Below are 26451 nucleotides of genomic sequence, written 5' to 3'. Positions count from 1 at the left end.
ATGACATCAAAGCAAAGTATGTTGAAACCCAAGAATCCTTCAAGGTTTAAAGACAATTGACACGATTGGTAATTGTCAAAGACCAGTCTTCTAACTTGCTGTATCTCAACATACACATAAAATAACAAACCTGTGAAAATTTGAGCTCAATCGGTCGTCGAAGTTGCGAGATAATAATGAAAGAAAAAACACCCTTGTCACACGAAGTTGTGTGCTTTCATAAGCTTGATTTCGAGACCTTTAAATTCTAACTTGAGGACTCAAAATCAAGTTCGTGGAAAATTACTTCTTTCTCGAAAACTACGTCACTTCAGAGGGAGCCGTTTCTCACTAGGTTTTGTACCATCAACCTCTCCCCATTACTCGATACCAAGTGAGGTTTTATGCTAATAATTGTTTTGAGTAATTACCAATAGTGTCCACTGCCTTTAAATATGCGCAATACATACAAGGATACAGCCATATTGATTCTAACTGCATGTTATAATTTACTGGGTACAATGGATGAGTCAGTTTGTGGTAGATTGGAGGGGAATCCATCATCAAATGCAGCATCAAGAACTTCCTCTAGTCGCCTCACTGGAATAAACTTCAGCTCATTCTAAAAAAAGCAAAATGAAAGAGAGGAAAAAACCAATGACCAAACGGTAATAGTCACATAAGCTTATGTTGGACATGTTCTTATACAATACAAAAACACACCGGGAAGGCGAGTGGAGTGAAAGTTATTCTTCACGAAATTGGATGACTGAAACTTCCTAAAAACTTGCTTGTAGGTGTGGGTTTCTTGACCCGGAATCTCCAAGATGTTGTAGGTGTGGGTTTCTTGACCCGGAATCTCCAAGATGTTGTAGGTGTGGGTTTCTTGACCCGGAATCTCCAAGATGTTGTAGGTGTGGGTTTCTTGACCCGGAATCTCCAAGATGTTACAATTCAGGAGGTTTACAAACTGTACATGACCACAAATGTCAAAACTCAGGCCATGTTGAAACACTCCTCACTGTGTTTATATCACAAGTTTAAACATAGTGATCCTCTCAACCAAGCATAATGAAAGGACTGTCTCAGGTATTCATGAATAGTGTATAATGTACATATTGCAGAATAATTTGAAACTTGGATAGAATAATAATAAATGCAAACCAACTCCAACTATGGGTGCGTTCGTTTATCTTCCCTGGGTCGACCCCGGTCTGCCCCAGTACGTTCGAATAGCTTGACGGGGCTCACCCAGGTCAGCCCCCAGTGCCCTGCTTGTGGAGTGGGTCACATGGGGGTGACCTGTGGTGCATGCCGTCACCACGAGAGGGCGAGTGTGATCGTTCGATTAGCCCTTGTCAGGGGCTCACCCAAGTGAGCACTGCGGGGTCGACCCAGGGAAGCTTATTGAACACACCCTATAAGATCGATCCACATCTCAATAGGAGACTTTTGGGGACAAACCCATGATGTCCATCTAGTCTTCACATTGATCCATTATTATGTGTGGGTGTTTTACCTTGATGTTCTTTGGTATCTCTTCTAAGTCTTTCTCATTGCGTTTAGGAAGAATGATTCGTTTGATTCCAGCTCGATGCGCTGCTAAGACTTTCTCTTTGATTCCACCAACCTGAATAAGTAAATATCACGCATGTCAAGTCAATTCAGCATCTCAATAAACAACCTGAATAAGTAAATATCACGCATGTCAAGTCAATTCAGCATCTCAATAAACAACCTGAATAAGTAAATATCACGCATGTCAAGTCAATTCAGCATCTCACTAAACAACCTGAATAAAAAAATATCACGCATGTCAAGTCAATTTAGCATCTCACTAAACATCCGTTACTTATACACACAAAACAGTTCACCATCAATTCGGACTTTGCTTGGTAAAAAAGCCAATCAATCAACCAATTAAAATATGTGTAAGCATACATATTTTAAGTTATCACACAAACGCGAGTGGAATACGCAAAAATATAGTGCTTCTGCGTCCCATGATGGGACGCAGATGTGGGACGCAGAACTGCTATATCTTTCCGTATTCCACGAGCGCATGTGTGACAACGAATTTATCTTCCAGCTTCAATAAAGAAACAAAGATACAAATAAACTTGAACAGCATGCACATGCAAAGTTTAGAATGTAACTTTTGCACTGACTGTATCCAGAGCGTGACGCATTGACACTCACAATACGCAGAGTGCAATATAAAAACTGGGAATAAGTTATGGCTTATTATCACACTCCAGTTCGAGCATCTGATTGGAGGAATAGAGCGTACTGAAAGATAAAATGTCTTGTAGTAAGACCCTACCCTCCAAGGCATGAGTGTAGATAGTGACTATTGGTGTAACTGACTCAATATGTTAGACTGAACAATTCAGCTCATTTAACATTAAATTCAGCTCATCTCAAGGTCTTGATGAAACTACAAGGGGGAAGTTCGATTGTGCACAATGGTTAACTAAAGGTTGACCATTCTGACTCGAACCCAGGCTGGTCGACCATTGGTTGACTACTGTGGTCGACCATTTGGAACCAGCCTTGAGCAAATGGTTTCTTCACTGGTGCCAACAGCATGTTCCAGTCTAACATGTGTTAAGCACAGAGGGGAACCAGTGACACTTTAGCGAAAAGGTGGAAGGCTGACTAGACTACCAAACAAGTCGTTCGGGTGAGTACGTCACTGCGCATGTGCGTTGCTTGTCTGTGGTCAACCACTGGTGGACTAAATGTGCGCACTTGAACTTGCTCAAGGTAAGCCATGGCTTGAAAGCTGTTACTATTTTTTAGCTGTTACACATACAATACCCCAATGAAGTGTCGTGGCCGAGCGGTTAAGAGCACCGAACTCAAACTCTGGTGTTTCTGATCAGCGGAGTGTGGTTCAAATCCCCAGCCGTGACACTTGTGTCCTTAAGCAAACTTCAACACTGCAATTACCTATCTTTCTGAAAGTTTGTTCATACTCGGCGCCTTGAGTACCTTGTTTGGTAGACACATGTACGTGCGCTATATAAGATTTCAATATAATTATTTTTATTATCCCATGGCTCATGTACATGAGAATATTGGAGATTATAACACCCCTCACCAATATTCTGCCTTTTCATTGGTTTAGAGCGCGTCACATGGTATGTCTTAGTTTTACTAGACGACGGTCGTGTGATAGTAGTGCATCGGTTTGCCGTGCGCTAGTCCAAAGACTATCACACTGCGTGCAGTACCCAGACGTCCGTTGCGTGTACGAGGACGATACATTAATAGTCTGTAACCATTTCGGATTACATGACACTACATGCAGCACTGTAACAGTTTTTGCAATCTGTATTCGCGTCGTCCATGGATTGTAGCATTCAGGTCTGTAACTTAATAGTACAGTATTTAGAAATGTTTGGGGTGTTATAAAACAAATATTGACTGCTTTTACTCGAGCCATGGTTAAAACTATGACTCCCTCGGTGATCCCCGGAGCGTTCAATGAAAATAGAACGCTCCGGGGATCACCTCGCCAGTCATAGTTTTAACCATAGCACTCGAAGCAGTCAATATTATTTGTGTAGTATTAACTTACCGGTAGCACCAATCCCCTCAATGTTATCTCACCAGTCATTGCAGTATCAGGACTCACACACCTCTCACTAAATACCAACCACAAAACCAGCAAGAAAATAACTGTATCTATCTGTACTTCATATCAAATATAAATAGCATCAGTGAAAACATATCATGGAAAACAAACCAACGACTGCATTCATTGTGGAAAAATCTCCAAACTACATTGTACACTCCTTTCTGCAAGAAAAACTTGAAAACATACCTTTTCCCATATTGATTGTTTGCTGTTTGTGTATATTTTCACATTGATTTGTAATGCTCTTGCTCCAGACTTATTATATCATCACAAACCGCTATGATCTCCATGGAATGGTGGTATATACAATTATATTGTATTGTATGTATTTAAGTTAAAGCCATTGGACACTTTCGGTACAGAAAAATATAAAAAAAGAAGACAGATTTACAAATAACTTACAGGGTTTACAGATGGTAATCATATTTCTCTTGAAATATTATTCCATGAAATGCTTTACTTTTTGAGAAAACATTAAAACAATATCAATTCTCGATACGAGAATTACAGATTTATTTTAAACACATGTCATGACACGGCGTGGGTTTTCCCGCTATTTTCTCCCGATGACCAATAGAGCCTTAATTTTCACAGGTTTGTTATTTTATATATGTGATACACGAATTGTGGGCATTGGACAATACTGTTTACCAAAAGTGTCCAATGGCTTTAACAATTCCCAAATGTACTCATTCTTGTATGTACATGTACAAATATTAAATACAGCTTTTTTGCATTGATCTAATGATACAACACAACACACAAGTTAAAAAGGTTTGACCTAAAAGCTATAATTCACTACAAGTTGTACTTACCTGAAGAGTGACATGATAACAGTGACTATAGTAATGCCAGCTGATGGTCCATCTTTACCTACAGCGCCAGCAGGGAAATGAATATGTAGATCGGTATTTTCCATCACGTCTACATCAGACTTGCCTGCAATCCCATACTGTCAGATTACAATTATATAGAATAGAGTGAAATCAGGACGCAATTAGTATCAATGGAAATGTCACCTAACAAAATGATTAATTTTAAAATAAAACAATAATAGTGGCAATTTATAATGCGCCATGTCTGTCTAAAAGACACTCCTGGCGCGGGAGAGATGCCAAAGCCAGATTGCAAAGAGTTTAGTTAAGCACAACAATAAGTTTTCAAATGGGTTTTGAAACTCGAATAGGTAGTGATTTGTCGGAGTTTAGGGGGGAGTTCGTTACATAGTGATGGGCCAGAGTGTGAAAAGGAGCGGGCTCCCCATGAATGGCGTGTGCATGGAATGTGAAGAAGTTTGGTGTCAAATGATCTCAGCCTAACCCTAACCCCAACCCCAACCCCAACCCCAACCCCAACCCCAACCCTAACCCTAACCCTAACCCTAACCCTAACCCCAACCCCAACCCCAACCCCAACCCCAACCCTAACCCTAACCCCAACCCTAACCCTAATGAAATGCCATGAAGATTTTGAAGATCTTTCCACATGGTGGATAATGCATCATTGGTTATTGGAGGAGTGCACACATTTGATAGTTATCAAAGAAACTTAAAATAAAACTTAAAATAAATCAATGAAAACATGTTTAAAAATAACTGTACAAGTTTAGTTTTGCGATGTTTTTATTACCAAGGTTGTTTTGGCCATGGTGCAAGCTAGAATCATGTCTTAAACATAACTCCCATTTTCAATGTTTAGGTCAAACCCACAGCTTCACAGAGCTGACACAGTTGGAAGTATAATTGGAATTATATATATCATAAATATACAGAAATTTAGTTTCTATTGGCACATATAATAAAAATGAAAGAGCTATTAGGTAATTAAAAGGTCAAAAATGTTCACACTCGAAATAAATAAAACATCCACCTAATAAATACAAGCAAATTTACAAAATATTTCAGTGAATGAGAAAACTGGCTGTGAATAAACCTGCACGTAAGTAAGTATCCCTATTTACGTACACCTGCCGTCGATTTCACAAAACTCTTCCTAACTTAAGACGAATCTTATGACTTAGGACGAGTCACAACCCTGCACTGTAGCATGCAGACCTTAAGATTAATCCTAAGTTAAGACGAGTTACTCGTCATAACTCGAGATAAGACGAGTCCTAACTCTTTGTGAAATCGACCCCTGATGTGTTAAATAACTGAATGGAGTTGGGGACAAAGGATTGCCTGTATCGAGCAAGGTTTGTAAGAGGAACACAAAGTCTAACCAGTAGCCATAGCTAGATCCATAGCAATGGCATATAACCAAGGTTTACTACCAGTGCCTTTAATGGCATTTAAAGACCCTGGACACTATTGGTAATTGTCAAAGACTAGTCTTCATACTTGGTGTATCTCAACAAATGCATAAAATAACAAACCTGTGAACATTTGAGCTCAATCAGTCGTCAAAGTTGCGAGGAATGAAAGAAAAAACACCCTTGTCACACAAAGTTGTGTGCGTTTAGATGGTTGATTTTGATACCTCAAATTCTAAATCCGAGGTCTAGAAATCAAATTCGTGGAAAATTACTTCTTTCTCTAAAACTACGTCACTTCAGAGGGAGCTGTTTCTCACACTGTTTTATACCATCAACCTCTCCCCATTACTCGTCACTAAGTAAGGTTTTATGCTAATAATTATTTTGAGTAATTACCACTCCACTGCCTTTAATATTTACCTTCTTTGCATGAGTCCTGATCCAGTTGAGAGCTAATGTAGCAGATTCCTTCATAACATCACCTAATTGCCCAGTCAATGTTAACGTACCATCTCCATCCATCTTAGTAGCTTCTACATACATGATCTCCCCACCAAGGGATGTCCACGCTAATCCTGATTTATACAAAGATCAAATATCAAATAATCTCACAGTCAAATATCAGCTACTTCACAAAATATACATCAAACTGATATGTATTAAAGCTTGCATATAAATTCCTTGTCAATGAGGTGATGTACATGTAGAAACAGCATTGAATAGAAAGAATCAAACACACCACGCACTGATATATGCCATCACCTCTTGTTTCCATCAAGTCAATCTTGTATTTACACCTTGGACTTGTACTAATGTAAAAAGAACCCAGTGCACTTATCGACAAGAGAAGGGGTTTTACCCAATTTTTTCCTGGTTTGATTGGCAGCATATTGCGCCACAGCACCTTGTAAACCCATTACACAGTGCTGAGTAAAAGGAGTAGGTCTCATAGTTCAAACGTAGTCCCACATACCTTGCAGGAAACACTGTATTATACAGCGCCTTGAGTGTCACTGAGTGACGGATTTATGTGCTTTTTAAGAAGCCACCATTATTATTACCTTTAAATGGACATTCTTATTCTTTCTTTAAGTTTTACTCATAGAGTCTTTATAAAATTTAAAAGATTGGCTGATTTCATCAAGCGGTGAGAGAAGTTATCAAAACTTCTTCAGTGCAGGGTTCATCACAGGTCTCCTTAATACTAGCTTACTTGGAATGAATTATAATACTTGACCAGTGTGAATATGATATGCCAATAGCCTTACCTACAGCTACGCCAGGTTGCTCCAATCTTTCCGATATCTCACTCTCATACGTAGCAATCTGTTCACAAGTGGTATACAACATTTCAGTTATGTATTATTACATGTAGTGGAGCAGACGGCTAGATCTTAAAGAAACACGTTGCCTTGGATCGAACGAGTTGGTCTATAAAAAGCGTTTGAAAACATTTGTTATGAAATGCATATGGTTAGAAAGATGTTTTAAAAGTAGAATATAATGATCCACACAAGTATCACTCAAAATTGCACGGTTTTCTTTTACGTCGCGAACCAACATGGTCGGCCATTCATGGGAGTCAAAACTTTTACTCCCATAAATGGTCGTCCGTGTTAGTCGACGAGGTAAAAAGAAACCCGCGCAATTTCGAGGCATATTTGTGTAGATCATTGTATTCTACTTTTACAACATCTCTCTACCCATATGCATTTTATAACAAACGGTTACAGCGCGCTTTTCAAAGACCAACTCGACCGATCCAAGGCAACGTGTTCCTTTATGTCTACCTATTGATGCCTACAGTCCAACATTCAAGCAGTGTGTGTAGGGTTATTATATCAAACCTATTTCATCTTTGAGAGGGTAAGGCCATTTGCTTTTTGCAGAGGGCACTTCCATTGGACAATCTTAAAGTCAATGGGGAATTTTGAAGGGGCACCAAGGCCAAGACCAGGGGGCAATGGAAGAGATGGTCTCCATAGCCTGCGTGTAATTGCAGGCCTGTTACACAGTCCAATATTCAGTCAGTTTGAGGGGGTATATATATGTACATTGTACTTGATAGGGAATATTTTGTCATGAGAGATTCTTAATGATTTTTGGGGTTGAATAAAGAATTGACTAGAGTAAGATTCGAACCAACGACCTCCGGATTAACGTGCCGGCGCTCTACCAACTGAGCTATCTAGCCCTATATTGGCGGTGTCCCTATTTTGTCAATATCTTTGTTCGGGGGTGCCAGTCAGAAGCCATACAACCGTTAACTGCCGTGTAGCCAGGGATCACACCCAAATTACGATACAACCTGGGAAGCGGCAGCCAGGGGATTGCCTTAAGGGGATGCGACCTTTTTGTTTCAGATATCGAAATATACATGTACCATGAGGGAAACTGAATGGGTCAATTTTTTAATGATTTTTGGGGTTGAACAAAGAAGTGGGATTCGAACCAATGATCTCCAAAATAACAGGCCAGCACTCTACCAACTGAGCTATCTAGCCCTATATCATGTATATTGGCGGTCTCCCTAGTAGAAATTGTTTATAATAGATGTTAATTTACATAGGTGATAAAGAATATTATCTGGTAGCAAGGGAAATTGTTTAAAAACCACCACATAGCAATACTAAGATTGTGTCTGTAAGAGTGTCGCCAATGGTTCTTATAAACACAAGTCACTCAGAAAGTAAAGTTATTACATAAGATATTGAGATGTTAAAAAGAATATAAATTTTAGTTTTTACCCATACACCGATGTGTGTTAGCACTGTTCACTCAGTACTTTCCCGAGTCCTGTGAAAAAATATCACAGGCATGTTACTCGGGTGGGATTCGAACCCACGACCCTTGCAATTCTTTATCCCCGATGCAAATTTAACATCTCTTATATCGTTGCGGTACCCCCTGCCAAAACATATGATTTGAATTGCCTCTAGCTACCGGGCAACCTCGGTAGACTAGTTGGTAAGACACTGCTCTAGAATTGCAAGGGTCGTGGGTTCGAATCCACACGAGTAACATGCCTGTGATATTTTTTTTCACAGGACTTGGGGGAAAGAATTAAGTATACAGTGCTAACACACATTGGTGTATGGGTAAAAACCAAAATTAATATAAGATATTGAGTTTACCCCAAGGATGTCCTTGACAGCATGTGGATCAATAACAATAGGCATCTCAGGTGGTTGTGTAATAGCAGCCTCTGATGTAGCTACTAATGATGCTTTATCTACAAGCTCAGTACCATGATGTATAGTCATATCACCATCCTCTTCATCGTCATCAATCATCTTAGTAGAATCATTCATTCCTTCTGCTGTAGATTTAGCTTTAGATTGTGTCTCTGCTACACGTACAGCCACAGCTCTACAGATAGCTCCTATCTTACGCTCCAAAGTACGCACTCCAGCTTCTCGGCTGTATTTGGCAACTATAATAATAATAATAATAATAATAATAATAATAATAATAATAATAATAATAATAATAATAATAATAATAATAATAATAATAATAATAATAATAATAATATTGAAGTCTTATATAGCACACGTATCTACCAAACAAGGTACTCAAGGCGCTGAGTGTTATACAAACTTTCAGAAAGATAGGTTATTGCAGTGATGAATTCTTAGACCCAATTATGTAGCACTTATAAGGGTTTACAAGGTGCTACGGCGCATTAAGCAACCACAACCAGGAACACCGGGGCGAACCCCTTCTCTTTTCGATAAGTGCACTGGGTTCTTTTACATGCGTTACACAACACATGGGACCAACGGCTTTACGTCCCATCCGAAGGACGAAGCAATGGTAAAGTGTCTTGCTTAAGGACACAACTACCATGCATACAATGAGAAAATGGAAGTAGTAAACAGTAACGTTAAAGATGAATCAACGTAGAGAACAGTAAAACTTAGAAATCAGTTTTTACCCTAACAACAGCGTTAATGTTCTTGATAAATCTCAATTTCACCATTCTCAAGAGTTCTTTTCGGAGAGTTCTATTCTCAGCTACAATAACAAACCCCTCAGACCTTTTCGCAAATACAATCGCGCAAGTGCAAACTGTTGAATGAGGTGCATTGTTGGATAGCTATAGATCAAATTTGATCACCAGCTAGACCACAACACACCTAGTTCCAAGATTTACGCGTGCGCCCGAGTATTTGCAAAAAGGTCTATTCATGAAGTCACAAGTTCAAACAGCACCCTCAATGAGGTCAAGTGGAGTTCTCTTTTTGACCGATAGTTGTTTCATGGTGTGTAAATATCTATTTCCAGAGTTTGACCTCAGACCTGGGCCCAATTTCATAGAGCTGGTAAGCACAAAAGTTTGCTTAGCATGAAATTTCTTCCTTGAGAAAACCAGGATTACCAACAAAATTTCCATTTGTTGCATATTGCTTGTTACTGGTATTCAGCTGATGTTTGCTCATCCTGAAAATCATATGGAAATTTTGTTGGTAATCCTGTTTTTATCGAGGCAGAAATTTCATGCTAAGCAAATTTTTGTGCTTAGCAGCTCTATGAAATTGGGCCCTGGTGGCATATATGAGGGGTCATTCCAATTACAAAACCCAGAAACAAAAAATGCCCAAAACGAAAACAAACTAAAGTGTATAGCTCCTCAGACAAATATTTGTTTCACTGCCATTTTGTACTTAAACACTTGTCAATGGGGATCAGATTGTACTTGTTTTGATCGATAAAGGAACAGTGTGAATTATCTTTTTTATCAAGTCATTTCAACAAAAATATCCCCACTGTATACTAAGAGTTCTGTGAAAAAAAATCACAGGCAAATTAATCGGGTGGGATTCAAACCCACGACCTTTGCAACTAGGATTCGAACTGCCTCTAGCTACCGGGCAATCTCAATTTCCTAACTTATGGCATGACACTGCTCTAGAATTGCAAAGGTCATGGGTTTTAATCTAACCCGAGTAATATGCCTGTGATTTTTTTTACAGAACTTGGGTAAGTACCGCGTATACAGTGCTAACACACATCGGTGTACATGGGTAAGAACAAAACCAAAAAATGAATATGAATAACTTACTTATCAGTTTAATAGATTCTTCAGGAAACTGAATCTGTTCAGCAGATAGTCCATGTTCTTTGAGTTGTTTAGGGATAAGATGGCGAGTAGCAATATGAAGCTTTTCTTCCTGTGTGTAACCTGGAACATGGATCAACTCCATACGATCCCTCAATGCTGCAGGTATGGTACCTATATTGTTAGCAGTAGCAATAAAGAGTACTTGAGAAAGGTCAAAGGGCACATTTAGGTAGCTGGAATCCTAGTTAAGGAAACATAATAATATAAAAAATATAAAAAAAAGGTTTTTATAATGAGCTTTTCCCAAACTTGATCAAAGCGCTTAACAAAGAAAAGTATAAACTAGGCCTACAACTTTCAAGAAACAAATCATTATCTACTATTTAGGAAAGAGATAAGTTTTAAGTTTTGTCCTTAAAGTAACAACACAAGAAGATTTACTGACATTAATTGGGACAGTGTTCCAAAGTTCAGCAGCAGAGTGTGAGAAGGTGTGCTTTCCATAAGTTAATCTAGATTCAAATATAAGCTGAGTTTTATCGGAAGAAGAATGGAGTCCTGGACGGTGAGTTTGGCGCAGAAGAAACATAATAATTAGACAAATAAGGTAGAGCAATGCCATTTAAACATTTACACAACAAATAGAAGAGCTTTGAATTGAAGTGAGATATATCACAAGATGAACACATAATGGTTTACAAACTGCGACAATTTTGTCTTACTTATTTGGTTTTTATTCACCAATGAGTAATGAAATATATTTTTGCAGAGCTTTTGAGGAGTTGTTTCCTGTCAGAAAGCTTTACATCACAACTGAAGTATGCAACTATTGTTATTTAAATTCTCATAAACAAAGCTATCTGTCAATTGATTTGAGTTTTCCTTGTTGTCTCGCATTGGTTTGGTTATGTTGATTTTTGTTTATTTCTTTATCAGTTTTGGTCAAAAAGTAAAATAAATGCAAACATTTTAATTGTTAAATGATTTCTTTTAACACAAAACCCCTCCAGCTATGAAATGGTAAAGCCCTCTGATGCCCTCGTGTAAACAACTCCTTATAAGGGAATGATGTGCGCGTTGCGCTTATCGTGTGATGTGGCACAACTGTTTCAGCCGTTGCTCTCGATCAATAGGAATGAAGAAACTGTCTTATATGTAAGAACAGGTGCAAGGTCACGTGTCACGCCCATGAATTAATACTTTTTACTGGTCATAAACAAAGGTTTATACACACCCACGTGATGCGCTCTCCACCAATAGGATTAGCGAAACTGTCTGAGGTATTTATGAATTATAATTAATGCCTTAGAGTGTTTGAAGCCATTATTTGGAAAGGATACTGATCAGTAAAGGCATGATTCTGTTCAGGATCAAGTACTTCTAGCAATGCTGCTGCTGGATCTCCTTGCATGCTTCGACCCTTCAATAAAAAACACACACAATGTTAGTATCCGCAAATCTAAGCAATTACCAAGTAGATACTTTTTTATACAATCTTTGAGCAATGATAATAATTTGGGGGGCTAATCGTCCTTACTCGCAGCTAGAGCTGAATTGCGAAGGACGCGGCTACAACTTGTTCGAGAAGCAGGCATGCAAGGGCACTTTCAGCTGCCAGCCACATCAACCCATTATGACCACGGAGCACAGCCAAGATCGAAAGTGTTTGATTTTTTCCTGAGGGAGGACAACCGGATAGTCTGGAAAACCCTCGTGGCACAGCAGAGAACCAACGCACAACTCAACTCACATCTGGCCCCGACCGGGAGTTGAACCGGGGTCACCTTGTTGAGAGGCGTGTGCTTTACACACAAGCCAACTGTGCCATCAATGATGTTGATGTAATACATGTAACATGAAGCACCAACATGATGTAAGACAAAGCCTATGCCTTATGCATACACGAGTGCAGTTACATTCCAGTAATGGAAAACACTGGTGCAGGTTACATGAAAATTATCTTGAATATATTCGTCTACAACTTGTCACTGTCTTAGATACAATTACATGATGTGAATGATCAAGTCGGTGATGTAAGACAGTTCTTGGCCAAGTTAAAGTTAAGCCACAATGTGTAAAACGAACAGTGGGATTTCAACAAGTAAGTTTCAGAAATGGAAGTGCTGTTCAAAATATGAATGCTGCACCATCAGTACAAATGTAAATGTAATAATAAACAGACTGTATCTTCATATAGTTACCAGTTTATCAATTTCATCCAGTAGGAAGACTGGATTATTACTACCAGCAAGCTTCAATCCATTAATAATACGACCTGGCATTGAACCAATGTAGGTACGACGATGACCTCTGATATCTGACTGATCACAGCAACCACCCAGAGATATCCTGCAACACACAACAAAATCTCATTGTGGTTATTGACATACAGTATCAGTCTTGCCACTAAGCCTGAGCGACTAGCAAAACTTATTACTCGACTATAGTCGCAACTAAAATTCCCAAGACGCATTGTGGTTTATTGTTTGCCGCAGGTACAATATTGACCCATTTCACCTGATGTCATCATCAGAAAAATATTGAATGCGCCATACTGGTGGGCAATTTCACTGTGCGTTTTTATATATTACTCTATGCTGCGCGTTATGCAGTAAAGCGTGCATTTTAGGAGTCGCAGTGTTAATACAAGTAAACCCAACTGCCCACTAAGATGGTGAGCGTGGCATTGGTCGCCGCATGTGATGCGCGTGCAAGGGGTCAATAGTAAAATTTGTGCAGAAAGGGTTGAAGGATTCAAGGACTAATTAAATGTCCGATAAATAAATTATGTTGCCTTGAAAAGGTGTAAGCAAACAAATTTGGTTCACCCAGCAGAAAGTTGCGACTATTTTTGTAGAAGTCGTTGCGCATGATTCACCAAGTAGTTGAATAGCGGTAGTTGCGATTCGACCAAGCAATCAATAGATGCAACTTCCACATTAGTCGCCCAAGCTTACTTACCACACTGAAGTCTTTCAGCCACTATTTTCCAAATTTCAAGCACATGCAACAACCTTGACAGAGGCTGGAACAACAGTCTGGGGGCAGGGCCATATTTTTTCCTTTTTAGGGCACTAAGTTTCTGGATTTGTTCATGGGGCTGGCACCTGGGGTGCTGGATAGTTGTGGAGGGCGTGTGCCCAAAACCCCCACTGCACGGTGAGAACATGCGTAACAGTAATAATCATGTGTTTTGTTGCGGTAATTGATAACTATTAGCCTTTTGAATGATCTTTTGAATAATTGTCACAAACCTGACAATACAAATTTGAAAATACTTAAACTACAACACTAACCTGTGAAAGGCTCTCCCCAAGGTATGAGCAATGGAACGTCCAACGCTGGTTTTGCCTACGCCTGGGGGCCCAACAAAGCACAATATTGGTCCCTTAAGACTGTTCTTGAGTTGTCTTACAGCAAGGTATTCCACAACTCGTTTCTTCAATTTGTCCAAAGCAAAATGATCAACATCCAAGTCATGCCTTCAAAAAGATCAAATTTGTTCCTCATTAATAAACTCTTAAGAAAGCATTTGCATAAAGCTATGTTCATACTTCCTGCGAATGCAAATGTGATCGAACTTTGACGTCACAAATTCACAATGACAATTCGCAACAGCTGAACTGTGTTCAACTCCTGCGAAACATTTGCTGCAAAAACCGCCATGTGACAACAAAATTCGCATCGCGATTGCAGGAAGTATGAACCGGGCTGAAGTCATTACAGTATTATTACAACAATTTGTAGACATATTAATAGTTCTGACCTTGCCTGTCTGATATCCAATGTATCTGAAGTCTGCTTGGACCAGGGTAGTTCTACCATCAGCTCCAGATAGTTACGAATTAGTCCATACTCTGGCATGGCAGAGGGAGTCTTCTTTAAGCGTTTCAGTTCCTTGTGACATGCCTTATGAGCATGCTGTGGCATATTGGCTTTTCTGTAAGACAAGATACAGAGTCTATTACCTAGACACTAAGAATATCAGTAAGAAGTTTGCATCTGCAATCCTCCGACTCAGAATTAGTACATGTATGTAAAAACGCATTAACCAGTTATGCTATGATTATGGTATAATATCATAACTGACAATTGGATTTTACATGCTAAAATAATTTTTGTCTTACTGAGACGAAAATTATTTTATGACTTGTTTTACTCATTTCTCAAAAAAAGTAATATTTGAAGGGAAGCTTTCCACTATCATTACCTTCAAACCCTGTAAGTTTAATGGAAATTTTGAAAAATTACCCAAATCCTTAAGTGTTAAACCACAGTACCAACTGGTCCCAAAACTGTTGAATATGCTAGAGACGTGCATGGTCTATTCTCATGACATTTGAGTACACACACGACCCAGCAATCATGTAGGTGTTGTTTGATGTAAATGGCTTCAAATACTGTGTAAAACAACGATGATATACAACATCTTGATGATCTTCTAATGTTTAAACTGACTTGATTTTCTTATCTAGATCGGCTATCTCATCCAGCTCATTGTCCTCTTCTACGTCCCCAATGTTGACTTTCTTCAAGGCTGTTTTCAGAGCTAGATTTTTATGTCTATCTCTTAATGCTGAAGGTCCGTTGTTAGCTCGAGTCTGCTGCAGAAGCTTCAGTCCTTCTATCTGCCTGGCCAGGAGAGGGAGAGTCTTCTGAATACGCTGCGCAAGATCAACTGCATCCAACACCTTCAAGACGCAACAAAATGACTTTAATTCTTCACATCCTCAACAACTCTTATACAAATATTGAGTGGCTCAGATTGGAATGGGAGGAATATTATCGCAAGGTAAAATTTGGACTGTTCGCCGGGTGAAATGGAACAGTCCAAATTTTACCGAGCGATAGTATTCCTTCCATTCCACGAATTAAAGCCACTCAATATTTGTTTTAATAGATCCTTGTCATTTGATGTATTTTAAAAGTATAACATTACAACCAAAAATCATATAGCCCCACGTAGCGGCAACAATGCTCAATTTAATAGCAAGCGGATCACAACCTTTTGCACAGGTGCTCCTTTGTTTTAGCAGCAGCGCTGTACTGCTTAAAAACATTGGGAACAAGGATGATCCTAACTGTTGAATGGGAAATGCTATTCCCTATGGGCGAATAGGTCTTTTTGATCGCCGGTGCCAATGGGAGTAACAGTGAATGTCACGTGATGTAAGTTCCACCAATCAAATGATAAGGATATGTATGTCAGTTATATAAATCTGAATATCATTTGAATGTCAGATGCTTTTAAGCCAAAAAACAAAGTTTATACTGGTTTATATAATCTGGGAAATGTCTACGGTAAATCCAAAAGCTTGCAAACTGGTTTGACACATTCAACTGGACTATTTTACGAAGGAGTACAAATAAATGCTTGTGAACTTCTATGAAAACTATTTGGCTGAAATTTTATCCGGAAGCTTACCAGGATGAATGTGGAGGAACATATTAAACTCATGAATCTTAAAAGGCAGTGGACACTATTGGTAATTGTCAAAGACAAGCCTTCTCACTTGGTGTATCTCAACATACATGTATATGCATAAAATAACAAACCTGTCAAAATCTCAGCTCGATTGGTCGTTCAAGTTGTGAGATAACTATGAAAGAAAAAACACCATTGTCACACATAGTTGTGTGCTTTCAGATGCTTGATTTCGAGACCTCAAATTCTAAATGTGAGGTCTCAAAATCAAAATCGTGGAAAATTACTTCTTTCTCGAAAACTATTTTACTTCAGAGGGAACCGTTTCTCACAATGTTTTATATTATCAACCTCTCCCCATTACTCATTACGAAGATAGGTTTTAGGCTGATAATTAATTTTGAGTAATTTCCAATAATAGTGTCCACTGCCTTGGACGCACCACAAAAAGTCACAAGATTATATACTGTAACTAGAAACAATTGAAAAGTTTGTGCAGAGGATGAAATAACATCTGTCAGCTTATTGTGGTAGCAAGCACAGTCACAATTACTAATGCATTGAACAATGTAAAGTTATGACCTGTGCATACACAGGACAATTTCTCATTGTGCCACACATAGGATTGAGTGCGTTGGTGATAGCACTTTTGATCTTCGAACCTCTGCAGGCGGACAATGTCATTTTTTCTTATGGGGGCCATGTGCTACATTGAGATCATGTTAATCTTGAGATCGCTATACAAACTTTTAATTGCATTAATAAAAATTCAAAATACAAATTTGTCAAACTTTGAGTGTGGTTGCAGGTGGTGCGAGGAGTAACAGGGTGGGTTATACGACTCAGATATAATAGGAATTTTGTTCGCAGCAACAATGCAAGAATTCTGATTCTTACTTGCAGTTTTTCATTGTAAGATGCTTTAACAATGGAAGCAAATATATCCAGAAGTCTTGATGTAGGAAGACTCTTCAGCAGTCTCTGTCAAATAAACAGGAAGTAACTAATGATTAACTGCACTTTAATTGTGTACATTGAAACATTCAGGAATATATGACATGTGCAATTCAGTTTTTTAGCTGCGAGTCATGTTTTAATAAACCATTTTTGAATTGAATGAATTGAATTGAATTGATATGGTACTACAATAGACCAATCCATTAGGCTCCGCCCACGACGCACGTGTGAGCAAGAACACGTGAGCCTCTTCAATGCCTTTCTGCACAACTCTGTCGCTCGCGCCAAGCATACGCCCACAGATCATATTTGTTTGACCTTTGTTGCGTTGTGATTGGTCAATACGCAATGGGGCAGAGCTTAATGGATTGGTCTATATGTTCAGGCCTGATACCTCACAAAGGCCAATAAAGACAATTGCCTCCATGCCCCCCTGGTCATTGCATTGGTGCCCTTTAAATGCTCCAGTAGAAATTTACAATTTACTCATAGGATGCCCTTTACCAAGACAAAATGGTGCTCGCTCATTTTAAGAACAAAGCACACAGGACTGTATCTTAACATATTACTGGGATATTATTTATTTATATTTTTCAATCTTTAGACATCGCAATGATTACTAGTTGGACAGGGGCTGTCAATGTTATACAATAATATAAAAACTGTCATCTAACGATACGTAAAACCAGACCCCTGCCAACGATAAAATATAATTATTTAATATAAAAAGGAGATTGCACTCAAAAGCTTTTAAAATCACACATTCAAAAAAGCAAATCCAGATTATTGCAAAAACAGCACCCACAAAACACCATAACAACAGGATGAAGGGACAACAATTTAAAAACCTCATAGCCAATCACAAATGGATATAAAACAAGATGAAACTGGTACCAAGAACACCTTTTAGTAAATGACAGCATTCATAGGAGATGTAGAGGCAAAAGCTTATGGCATGACACTAAAGCCATTTTGCAAAGAGCGATTAACAGCAACTTCGCACTCATGTCACATTTACTCAAAATATCTGGCAGTCATATAGCCCCATAAATCGGTCAAATCCACTCCGTATCCTTGGCCCCAGCGCGTCTGATATCAAAGTCTTTCGCTTTCTTGAAAAACCATCTGCAACGATCTGCATTATGAAACTCACCGATCTAATGCTTCAGAAGTTGCAGATAGCCCTACACATGAAATTGTTCAAATATGTATCACAGGTTTTGAGTAAAAATCAAATGAATTTTGAGTGTGAATTTTCTCAACTACCACTCTTTTACCGCTACACTATAATGCCGATTGTCCCCGACCGTGCGCGTATTATTTTTTCCAGAACAAACGTGGAGAATTATCTGCACACGTTCGTCCTGGAAAGAAAAAGTACCCGATCCGTGCTTTGTGTGAAAACATATGGACACACGTCCGGGAACTATTCTCCCAGACGCGTGTCCATATGTTTGTACATTGGTAAGTTTCATCAATCATATGCAGATCGTTGCAGATGGTTTTTTCGAGAAAGCGAAAGATTTTGGTATAAGAAGTGCTGGGATACGGAGTTGATTGGACCGATTCATGGGGCTAGCAGTCAACAACAGTCCACCAACAGTCACACAGTCGACGCATCAGCATGCTAGACTGCAGCAAGTACTGTAAAACATGCAACTTGCAAAACATAAATCTTGAACATGTATTCACATGTACGCTAGTGTAGTGTTGCCAGCCTGCTGTCTTAGATCTGGGTAACTGTCATATCTTTACGGAATCAAAGTCGGATCAAAATAGTCACCTCTGGTTGCATGCAGAAAGCAAAGATTAATTACAATAACTTTACAGGAAAAATAACAACGATGATGATGGGGAAAGTTGCAAAGCAACAGCGATCACTTCAACAACACCAACAATAACAATACGTGTACTTCTGAATGTGTAGCCTACTAACCTTAAGTTTAGCAACGACTGGTACTGCAACATCCAGAAGATCAACCAGACTACTAGCTTGTTCTCGGAAACTTAGTAATACTGGATGGTCACTATCATCATCTATAAGACATAATATCATTTAAGCGTTGAAATAGATATATATGCTGACGTAAAATATTACTGAGTGTGACAAGGTAGAATATAAAAGCAGCCCCAACTGTTGTAGTCAAGCAGTATCAAGCTTCATCAAGACATAATCTTCACTAAGGTAAAAAGTTATAGGGGGGTATCCCATATCACAAGAATCACTTGATGAATTGAGCATACCCAGCTGCAAGCCATATGAAATACATGTAACCTAATCAATTGCCCTGGGGTGGATTTCAAAAAGAGTGAGGACTAGTCCTAGGAGATATCAAAAACGTATAGCTAGTCCTAAGTTAGGAAGAGTAACTTGTCCTAACTCAAGATAAGTCTAGTCTTTACTCTTTGTGAAATCCACCCCACGTGTCCTGTGCTTTTGATGGTGTGTGCTTTGCAAAGTTCAAACACAAATTGAAATTTTCTTCATACATGTCGTAGAACAGCTCCTTCAACAACAAAATTTGACGGCTGCAACTGTTATGCACATCGACAGCGTGGGTATAATATTAGAGATCAGCTTTTGTTGATGCCAGTTGCCCACCTAAATGCTACCTCAATCTTACAAACCTTCAATCCACTATTTATTACTTGGTTTTCATTCCTACAGGTCCCAAATGCGTTGAGACAGTATTCATCTGAAAAAGTGTTTTATAAATTAATTTAAATCAAGTGTCTCGAGAAATGAGACATATGACTTGTCCCAATTGACTTGGGACTGATTATGCAAAGTGTTTGACTCACCTGCTCTTTGTCCAGGTAGTTTATCTAACTGCACCACTTGAGCAACAGGGAACGGTGTCTCTTGTAAAAGCTTTTCTAGTTTAAACCGGCACAAACCAGTTACAAGCAGTGTATACGCTGGTTGAGGCCAGTTGGTACCAGTGACCTGTACTACAACAGCTGCAGTACCAATTGGGTGGATGTCATTGTACTCTTCACTTTGAACAGTCTGAAAACAAATCAAAAATCAAAAACATTTAAATGAGACAATTGATACATCAAGCGAGTAACCATGGAAATCTCTATAGAAACGAGGACAGTATCATAATATAAGGTTATGTATTAAAGGGCAACACATTTAAGCATATTGCTGGGATTGGATGGAGAATTTGAAACTCTATTTTCATTTAAGTGTTCCACTCCACAGTACGGCGTCTTCATCAAACCCAACTGCTTAGTTTTTTGTACACTAGTACTACAGTCACCTATAGACTTACGCCCCAACTTGCCATAATTTATTTCTTCAGTGAGGTCTTAATTTGAAAAGAAGAAAAAAACTCTTTATTTAAAGACACTTGACTCTATTGGTAATTGTGAAAGACCAGTCTTCTCACTTGGTGTAACTCAACATTAATGCATAAAATAACAACCCCCCTGTGAACATTTGAGCTCAATTAGTCGTTACGAGATAATAATAAAAGAAAAAACACCATTGTCACACAAAGTTGTGTGTTATCTATGCTTGGTTTCGAGAACTGAAAATCTAATTCTGAGGTCTCAAAATCAAAATCGTAGAAAATTACTTCTTTCTTGAAAACTACATTACTTCAGAGTGAGCTATTTTCTCACTATCAACAGCTCCCCATTACTCAGTACCAAGTAAGGTTTTATGCTAATAATTATATTGAGTAATTACCAATAGTGTCCACTGCCTTTAAGACTTAATATTTCCTCCTCTCGGCCTGATCTACGTATTTTCACAGTACATACTATGCTCAGCCGTCGATGCAACTCTTCCTAACTTAGGATCAACCTTTGGACTTAGAACGAGTTAAGTTCCGTATCCAAAGGTGTAGGATGCATTGAACCCACTCTTGTCCTAACTCGAGATAGGATTCGTTTTGTGAAATCGGCTGCTGGTCTCTTACTCCTTCTGTATGCTCCTTCCATAAACCTCTCACCCCTTCACTCTATCTGTTTCAAGATATTCTGCTAGCTTTTTCTCTCATACTGATGCACTCTGGAACTCCCTTTACTACCTTATTTCTCATTATCTAGTGCCACAGTTGGAAAAGAAATATCAACACATATCTTCTTCTCTCCTCTTTCTCTTCTCTCCTCTTTCTCTTCTCTCATTTTCAGGCCTTGTGTCAACTGATTTTCAGAACAAAATTAAACTTAAAAACAAAATTAAAAGAAAAACCACAGGTCTTCAAAGGTAGAACGAATATGATGTCTATGTGGATGGTATAGTATACAACTGATGCTGTGGAATTGACTCGAGAAAAAAAAATCTCATCAGCCTGAAGTATAGACGATGTGACCTCTGACGTCACACGAAAATCATAACATGATTCGCGCGCATACCGCCGGGCAAAACCTTTGTGTTTTGGCAGCCAGCTAGAAAGTGTATGTAATCTTACCATGACTACGTGTCTTTTTGCCCAGCGAAACATGAGGTATACAGTGTTTTTTCAACAGAGGGCGGTTTGAATGTACATGTAAACATGGGTCACATCGTCTATACACTCAGCTTAAAAAGGTAGTGTCTAATACCAACAAGCAAAGGATATTACATGTACATGTATTACTCAAATATTTGATCCTATCTTTAACATTTTCAACTATCCAGTATAATAAGAATGGAAATGATACAAACCTTTTGTCCGGGTTCTCTAGGCACAACACCAATGACAGTACTGCTCAATGTGTTATGCCTCAGAATACGACTCTTCACCATGTTCATGCTGAGAGAAAGAAAACAAAAACAATATGGATCATAGATTTATATTGCCATCCATTTGTGCCCAGAAAGGAGCAGTGTGTTGTATTAAATACTTCACTACAGCCATTAATAAACACAAACAGCCATAATCATTTGTAAGCTTCATTTTGGTGCGTAATTCTTTGAATTTGAATTTTTTTCACAAGTAAAAAAAAATCCACAATATCTACATATGTTGTTTTCTATCGCTGTATTTTATTGTCTGGCAGTTTGTTTTACTTTGGTCTAGTAAAGTAATGACAGTTTAAAGATGCTATGTCAGATTTTTGGCTGATTTGATCCAAAAATGTTGATTTAAAATTCAATAGGTATTTTGATGGGGGTCGAGAAAGTTACAAGCTTTCATTTGAGCCGTTGCTCGAAAAAGTCCGCCAATTATTAGTAGCAGTGAAATTAAGTGCCCCAAATTAGTTTTTGTCGGGATCCCGACAATATATCACGTGACCAAATCTTATATGTTTTATAAGAAATATTTTAAATTTTTGTCATGGTTCCTGACCTTTAAAAGTAAAAGTTAAACCTTTTTTTCATTAGAGCGGGTGATACTCTTTGAAATACCATTCACTCAAACAAAATCTATTTTTAAATGTTTGGGGCCAAAAATCTGACATAGCATCTTTAAAGCCATTATACACTTTCGGTTAACAGTATTGTCCAAGTCCCACACTTCGTGTATCACAACTTATATATTAAATAACAATCCTGTGGAAATTTAGGCTCAATCGGACATCGGAGTCGGGACAAAATAACGGGAAAACCCACTCCTGTTTTCGCGCGTTTCGCCGTGTCATGACATGTGTTTATAACAAATCCGTAATTCTCGCTATCGAGAATTTATATTGTTTTACCGTTTTCCCAAAAAGTAAAGCATTTCATGGACTAATATTTCAAGAGAAGTCTTTCACCATTACCTTCTGTAAACTCTGTAAATTATTTGTAAATCTGTGATTTTTTTTTTTTTATCTGTACCGAAAGGGTCCAATGGCTTTAAACACTGTAAATATCTGAAGAATGAACTTGGAATTTCACTTACTAGACTGTGACTTGGTTTTATACATTTTTAATGTTGTATTGACTATAATGAGTAACAAGAGTGTATTCAGTGTAGAAGTGAGAGAAATTTCCATATAAAAATCCTTTCAAAATGGAAATTCAAATAATATGAAGGAAAAAAAATGGGGAAAAAAAATTAAAAGTTTTCATAACTTAAAAAAATCCAACCCCAAATTGACATATTGTACACAATGTTCTTCATAAATGAAAAATTTGTATAAGTTTATCATAGCCTTCAATGTCTGGAGTAGAAAAGTAAATGACAGTACATATGAACACTGGATGACTTTTGGACCAGTCCCTCAAACACGAACAATGTACAATCTATATTGACATACGAGTTACATAATCATAATCGATTAACTGAACTTTGACAAGATCATGTTATGAAACCAGGGTTACTTTTTTTTAAATGCTTCCATGATGCAAATTCCATACAATAAAGAGGTTTGAGAGCTACTGTTACAAAACAGCGTACTTTTTTATTCTTTTTTAGGGCACAAAACAAATATCCAAAACAAGGAAAACTACTTTTATTCACCAACACTGTTATACATGTAGATCGTATTGAATATGACGTCACACGGCTCAAATATCTGAACTACCAGATGGCGTGTGCGTGTGTGTGCGTGTGTGCATGTGCCGTAGAAATGTTGGGAATGTTGCGTGCTGCGTGCTTCGTTGATGTGCGCATTTGTACGGTTTGCCCTCCAAGATGGCGACTTTTTATACCAAAAAGTGGTTATTCAATACCAGCTCGGAAAACGAAAAACACACTACTTCTTGAGTCACAGCACAAATTGGTCACCAAAAGTATTTCATTTTACAATACCATCAGCTCTGTTCATTATTATCTGTGATGTTTATTTTTGATGCAAAATTTGTCCACTAGCCCGCCGGGCTATCAAACTGAATAAATGAGTAGCCCGGCTGTAAATCTGGTAGTTCCGGGCTAGCAGGCTAGTGGCAATTTCGACACCTGAATACAGTCTATTTCACTTTGTTGGGCTGTTGAATATTGCTCTCTTTTAACAATTGTTCTTAGCATTTATGAAAATACTGATGTTAATTTATAGATTCAGGAATCAATATTGCTATAGGCCCTACCAACATTAAAGGAACACGTTGCCTTGGATCGGACGAGTTGGTCTTTGAAAATAAGTATTTGAAACCGTTTGTTATGAAATGCATATGATTAGAAAGATAATTTAAAAGTAGAATAAAATAAAGATCCACACAAATATCACTCGAAATTGCTTTTGACTCCCATAAATGGCCGACCGTGTTAGTTCTTAAAGTAAAAGGAAAACCACGCAATTTCTAGGCAAGTTTGTGTGGATCATTGTATTCTACTTTTAAAACATCTTTCTAACCATATGCATTTTATAACAAACGGTTTTGAACGCTTTTTAAAGACCAACTCCACCGATCCAAGGCAACGTGTTCCTTTAAGGATACAGGAATATTGTGTTGTTTACATTTTTGTCTGAGAGCTAAGTTTAAATGACCTTTAAGTTCATCCATTCTAAATATAAGAACCATTTTGTCTGCGAAAATTTCCCATTGGAATGGTGTTAGTGATATAATACTCCAGACACTTGCATAATATGTAAACCTAAAACAAAAAAACCAAAAAAAACTTGCAAGAGCTCATTTCGGTCACTATTATTTTCAGTTGTTACAACCACAATAATTAGGGACTTTCTGTATTGTAGTATTGTTCTTGTCTGCCTGCTCATGGGAGTCCATGGAGCTATAATTTATAAAGCTCTATCCATGGTCATGGTAACTCCAAGAACTATAAGTCTATATGACTTATGAGGTTCCTTCCGCTTACGTCTCGACTCGTGGAGACGATAGTGGAACCAACCTCGAGTTATAGTACACTACTAAGTAGGTAGGACACAGTTAGTAACTGAGTTACAGTCATTACAGTGTACTGTAGGTTATGATGGTCTGCTGAATATTTTTTTGTTAATGGGTTTTCCCTTTTTTTTTTTTACAAAAGTAAAAATGCCTACGACTACGACTACGAATACAACTATATTGACATTGTGTCAGCTCTACCAATCCTGTTTAACGTTTACCATCATAAACACTAAACGTTAAAAAAACAGTGCACCACCACAAATCATCATGCTAATGTCACAAATCTAAACACAGAGCACTCACCCGCGACTTACGTAACTTGCATGAGTATGACCATGAATGATGACGAACACGACTAACGCCAAAACGACTCTCACTCAGCAGACTCTGTATTTCAACTACAATTTTGTACAAAACGTAACAAATAAATGTGTCCAAAATGAAATGAAATACTTACTTTCTTGGTGAGTTGACGGGAATTCTCATGGATGAGCCTGGAAGCAATATCCCATCTGCGACTAGCAGAAGTGGGAGACGACGGGGAATGGAAATAGTTGACGCCATGTTTACAAAATGAAAACCTATCGAGGCCAAAGGTCACGTCATCACATGTTGCCGGCCGTATGGCTACAGCTATGGCCGGCTACGGATGTGTTAACTTAGTATTTACTTTTATCGCACTATCTAGCCGTAGCCACTAGCTGCCTCAGATTCTTGTTGATCAAGTTGAGTATGGAACGCCTCTCCTCCAAAAAAGCAACATCGAAAAGTCACGAGAGCAGCGTGATCTAGGAGGGGCCTACCACGGTCAAACGTAGCCCCATAAATCAGACTACGGAGTTAATAGTGGATTGGACCGATTTATGGGGCTAGGTCAAACGCATTCCTAGGGATTTTTGTTCGTGGTTTTAAAGCATTTTCCTCATCGTATTGTAGTTTGTTATCTGCACATACAGCATGTGTATTACTTTTCTAAAGGGAAGAGAGATACGGGGTTACCAAATATGCGGGACATTTTGTTTTTAATCATAATACAAACAATAAAAACATAAATAAATATGAAATTACATTTGTAAAAAAGAATGCATGTAAACATAATGCAATCACGAGAACATAGTCAGCAGATTATAAAATAAAACTCGAATGTATTTTCATAAAAGTCTCACGACACCAATACACAAATCGAACACTAGTATTGACCCATTGACACAGCTCTAATACTGTTACCAAAAAACCTTCCGGTTACAAGTTTTGAGAGAGACTAAATCAAAGGGCCGGGCCGCATGAGTTTGCCCAACACAACAATTTACCGGGCCTGAATTCCTTGTCATTTTTTGCCAGTAAAAAAAATGGGGTAGCACAATATTATAACATCTATGGGATCAACACTAATATTAACTCCTTAGCAACAACGCTTATT

At 38.3% G+C, this 26451-nt stretch overlaps 1 protein-coding gene across 1 annotated transcript; it reads right to left on the bottom strand.

The window, feature by feature from the left end:
- Nucleotides 1–361: 361 nt before the first annotated feature.
- LOC117289657 (lon protease homolog 2, peroxisomal-like) lies at nt 362–25600 on the bottom strand. Its single transcript, XM_033770877.1, has 18 exons — nt 25489–25600; nt 21984–22071; nt 20126–20333; nt 19260–19360; nt 17264–17347; nt 15400–15632; nt 14708–14881; nt 14238–14423; nt 13143–13290; nt 12282–12361; nt 10942–11174; nt 9011–9309; nt 7145–7202; nt 6297–6451; nt 4438–4574; nt 3563–3629; nt 1499–1609; nt 362–601 (listed from the first exon to the last, which is right to left on the bottom strand). Exons 1-18 carry the CDS (start codon nt 25593–25595, stop codon nt 482–484), a joined length of 2589 nt encoding a protein of 862 aa, XP_033626768.1. The 5' UTR covers nt 25596–25600; the 3' UTR covers nt 362–481.
- Nucleotides 25601–26451: the final 851 nt, after the last annotated feature.

Source organism: Asterias rubens, chromosome 4 (genome assembly GCF_902459465.1).
Source record: "Asterias rubens chromosome 4, eAstRub1.3, whole genome shotgun sequence".
Classification (NCBI taxonomy): Eukaryota; Metazoa; Echinodermata; class Asteroidea; order Forcipulatida; family Asteriidae; genus Asterias; species Asterias rubens.
The sequence above is the reverse complement of the archived record's forward strand: the minus strand, read 5'-3'. Positions and strand labels throughout refer to the sequence as shown.

Coding starts and splice junctions, on each gene's coding strand:
- LOC117289657 (XM_033770877.1), bottom strand. CDS start 25,595: ATGGCGTCAACTATTTCCATTCCCCGTCGTCTCCCACTTCTGCTAGTC. Junction 14,424..14,707: donor TTGGATATCAGACAGGCAAG/GTCAGAACTATT, acceptor ATCTTTTTGAAG/GCATGACTTGGATGTTGATC. Junction 6,452..7,144: donor GCAACCTGGCGTAGCTGTAG/GTAAGGCTATTG, acceptor TGTATAAATCAG/GATTAGCGTGGACATCCCTT.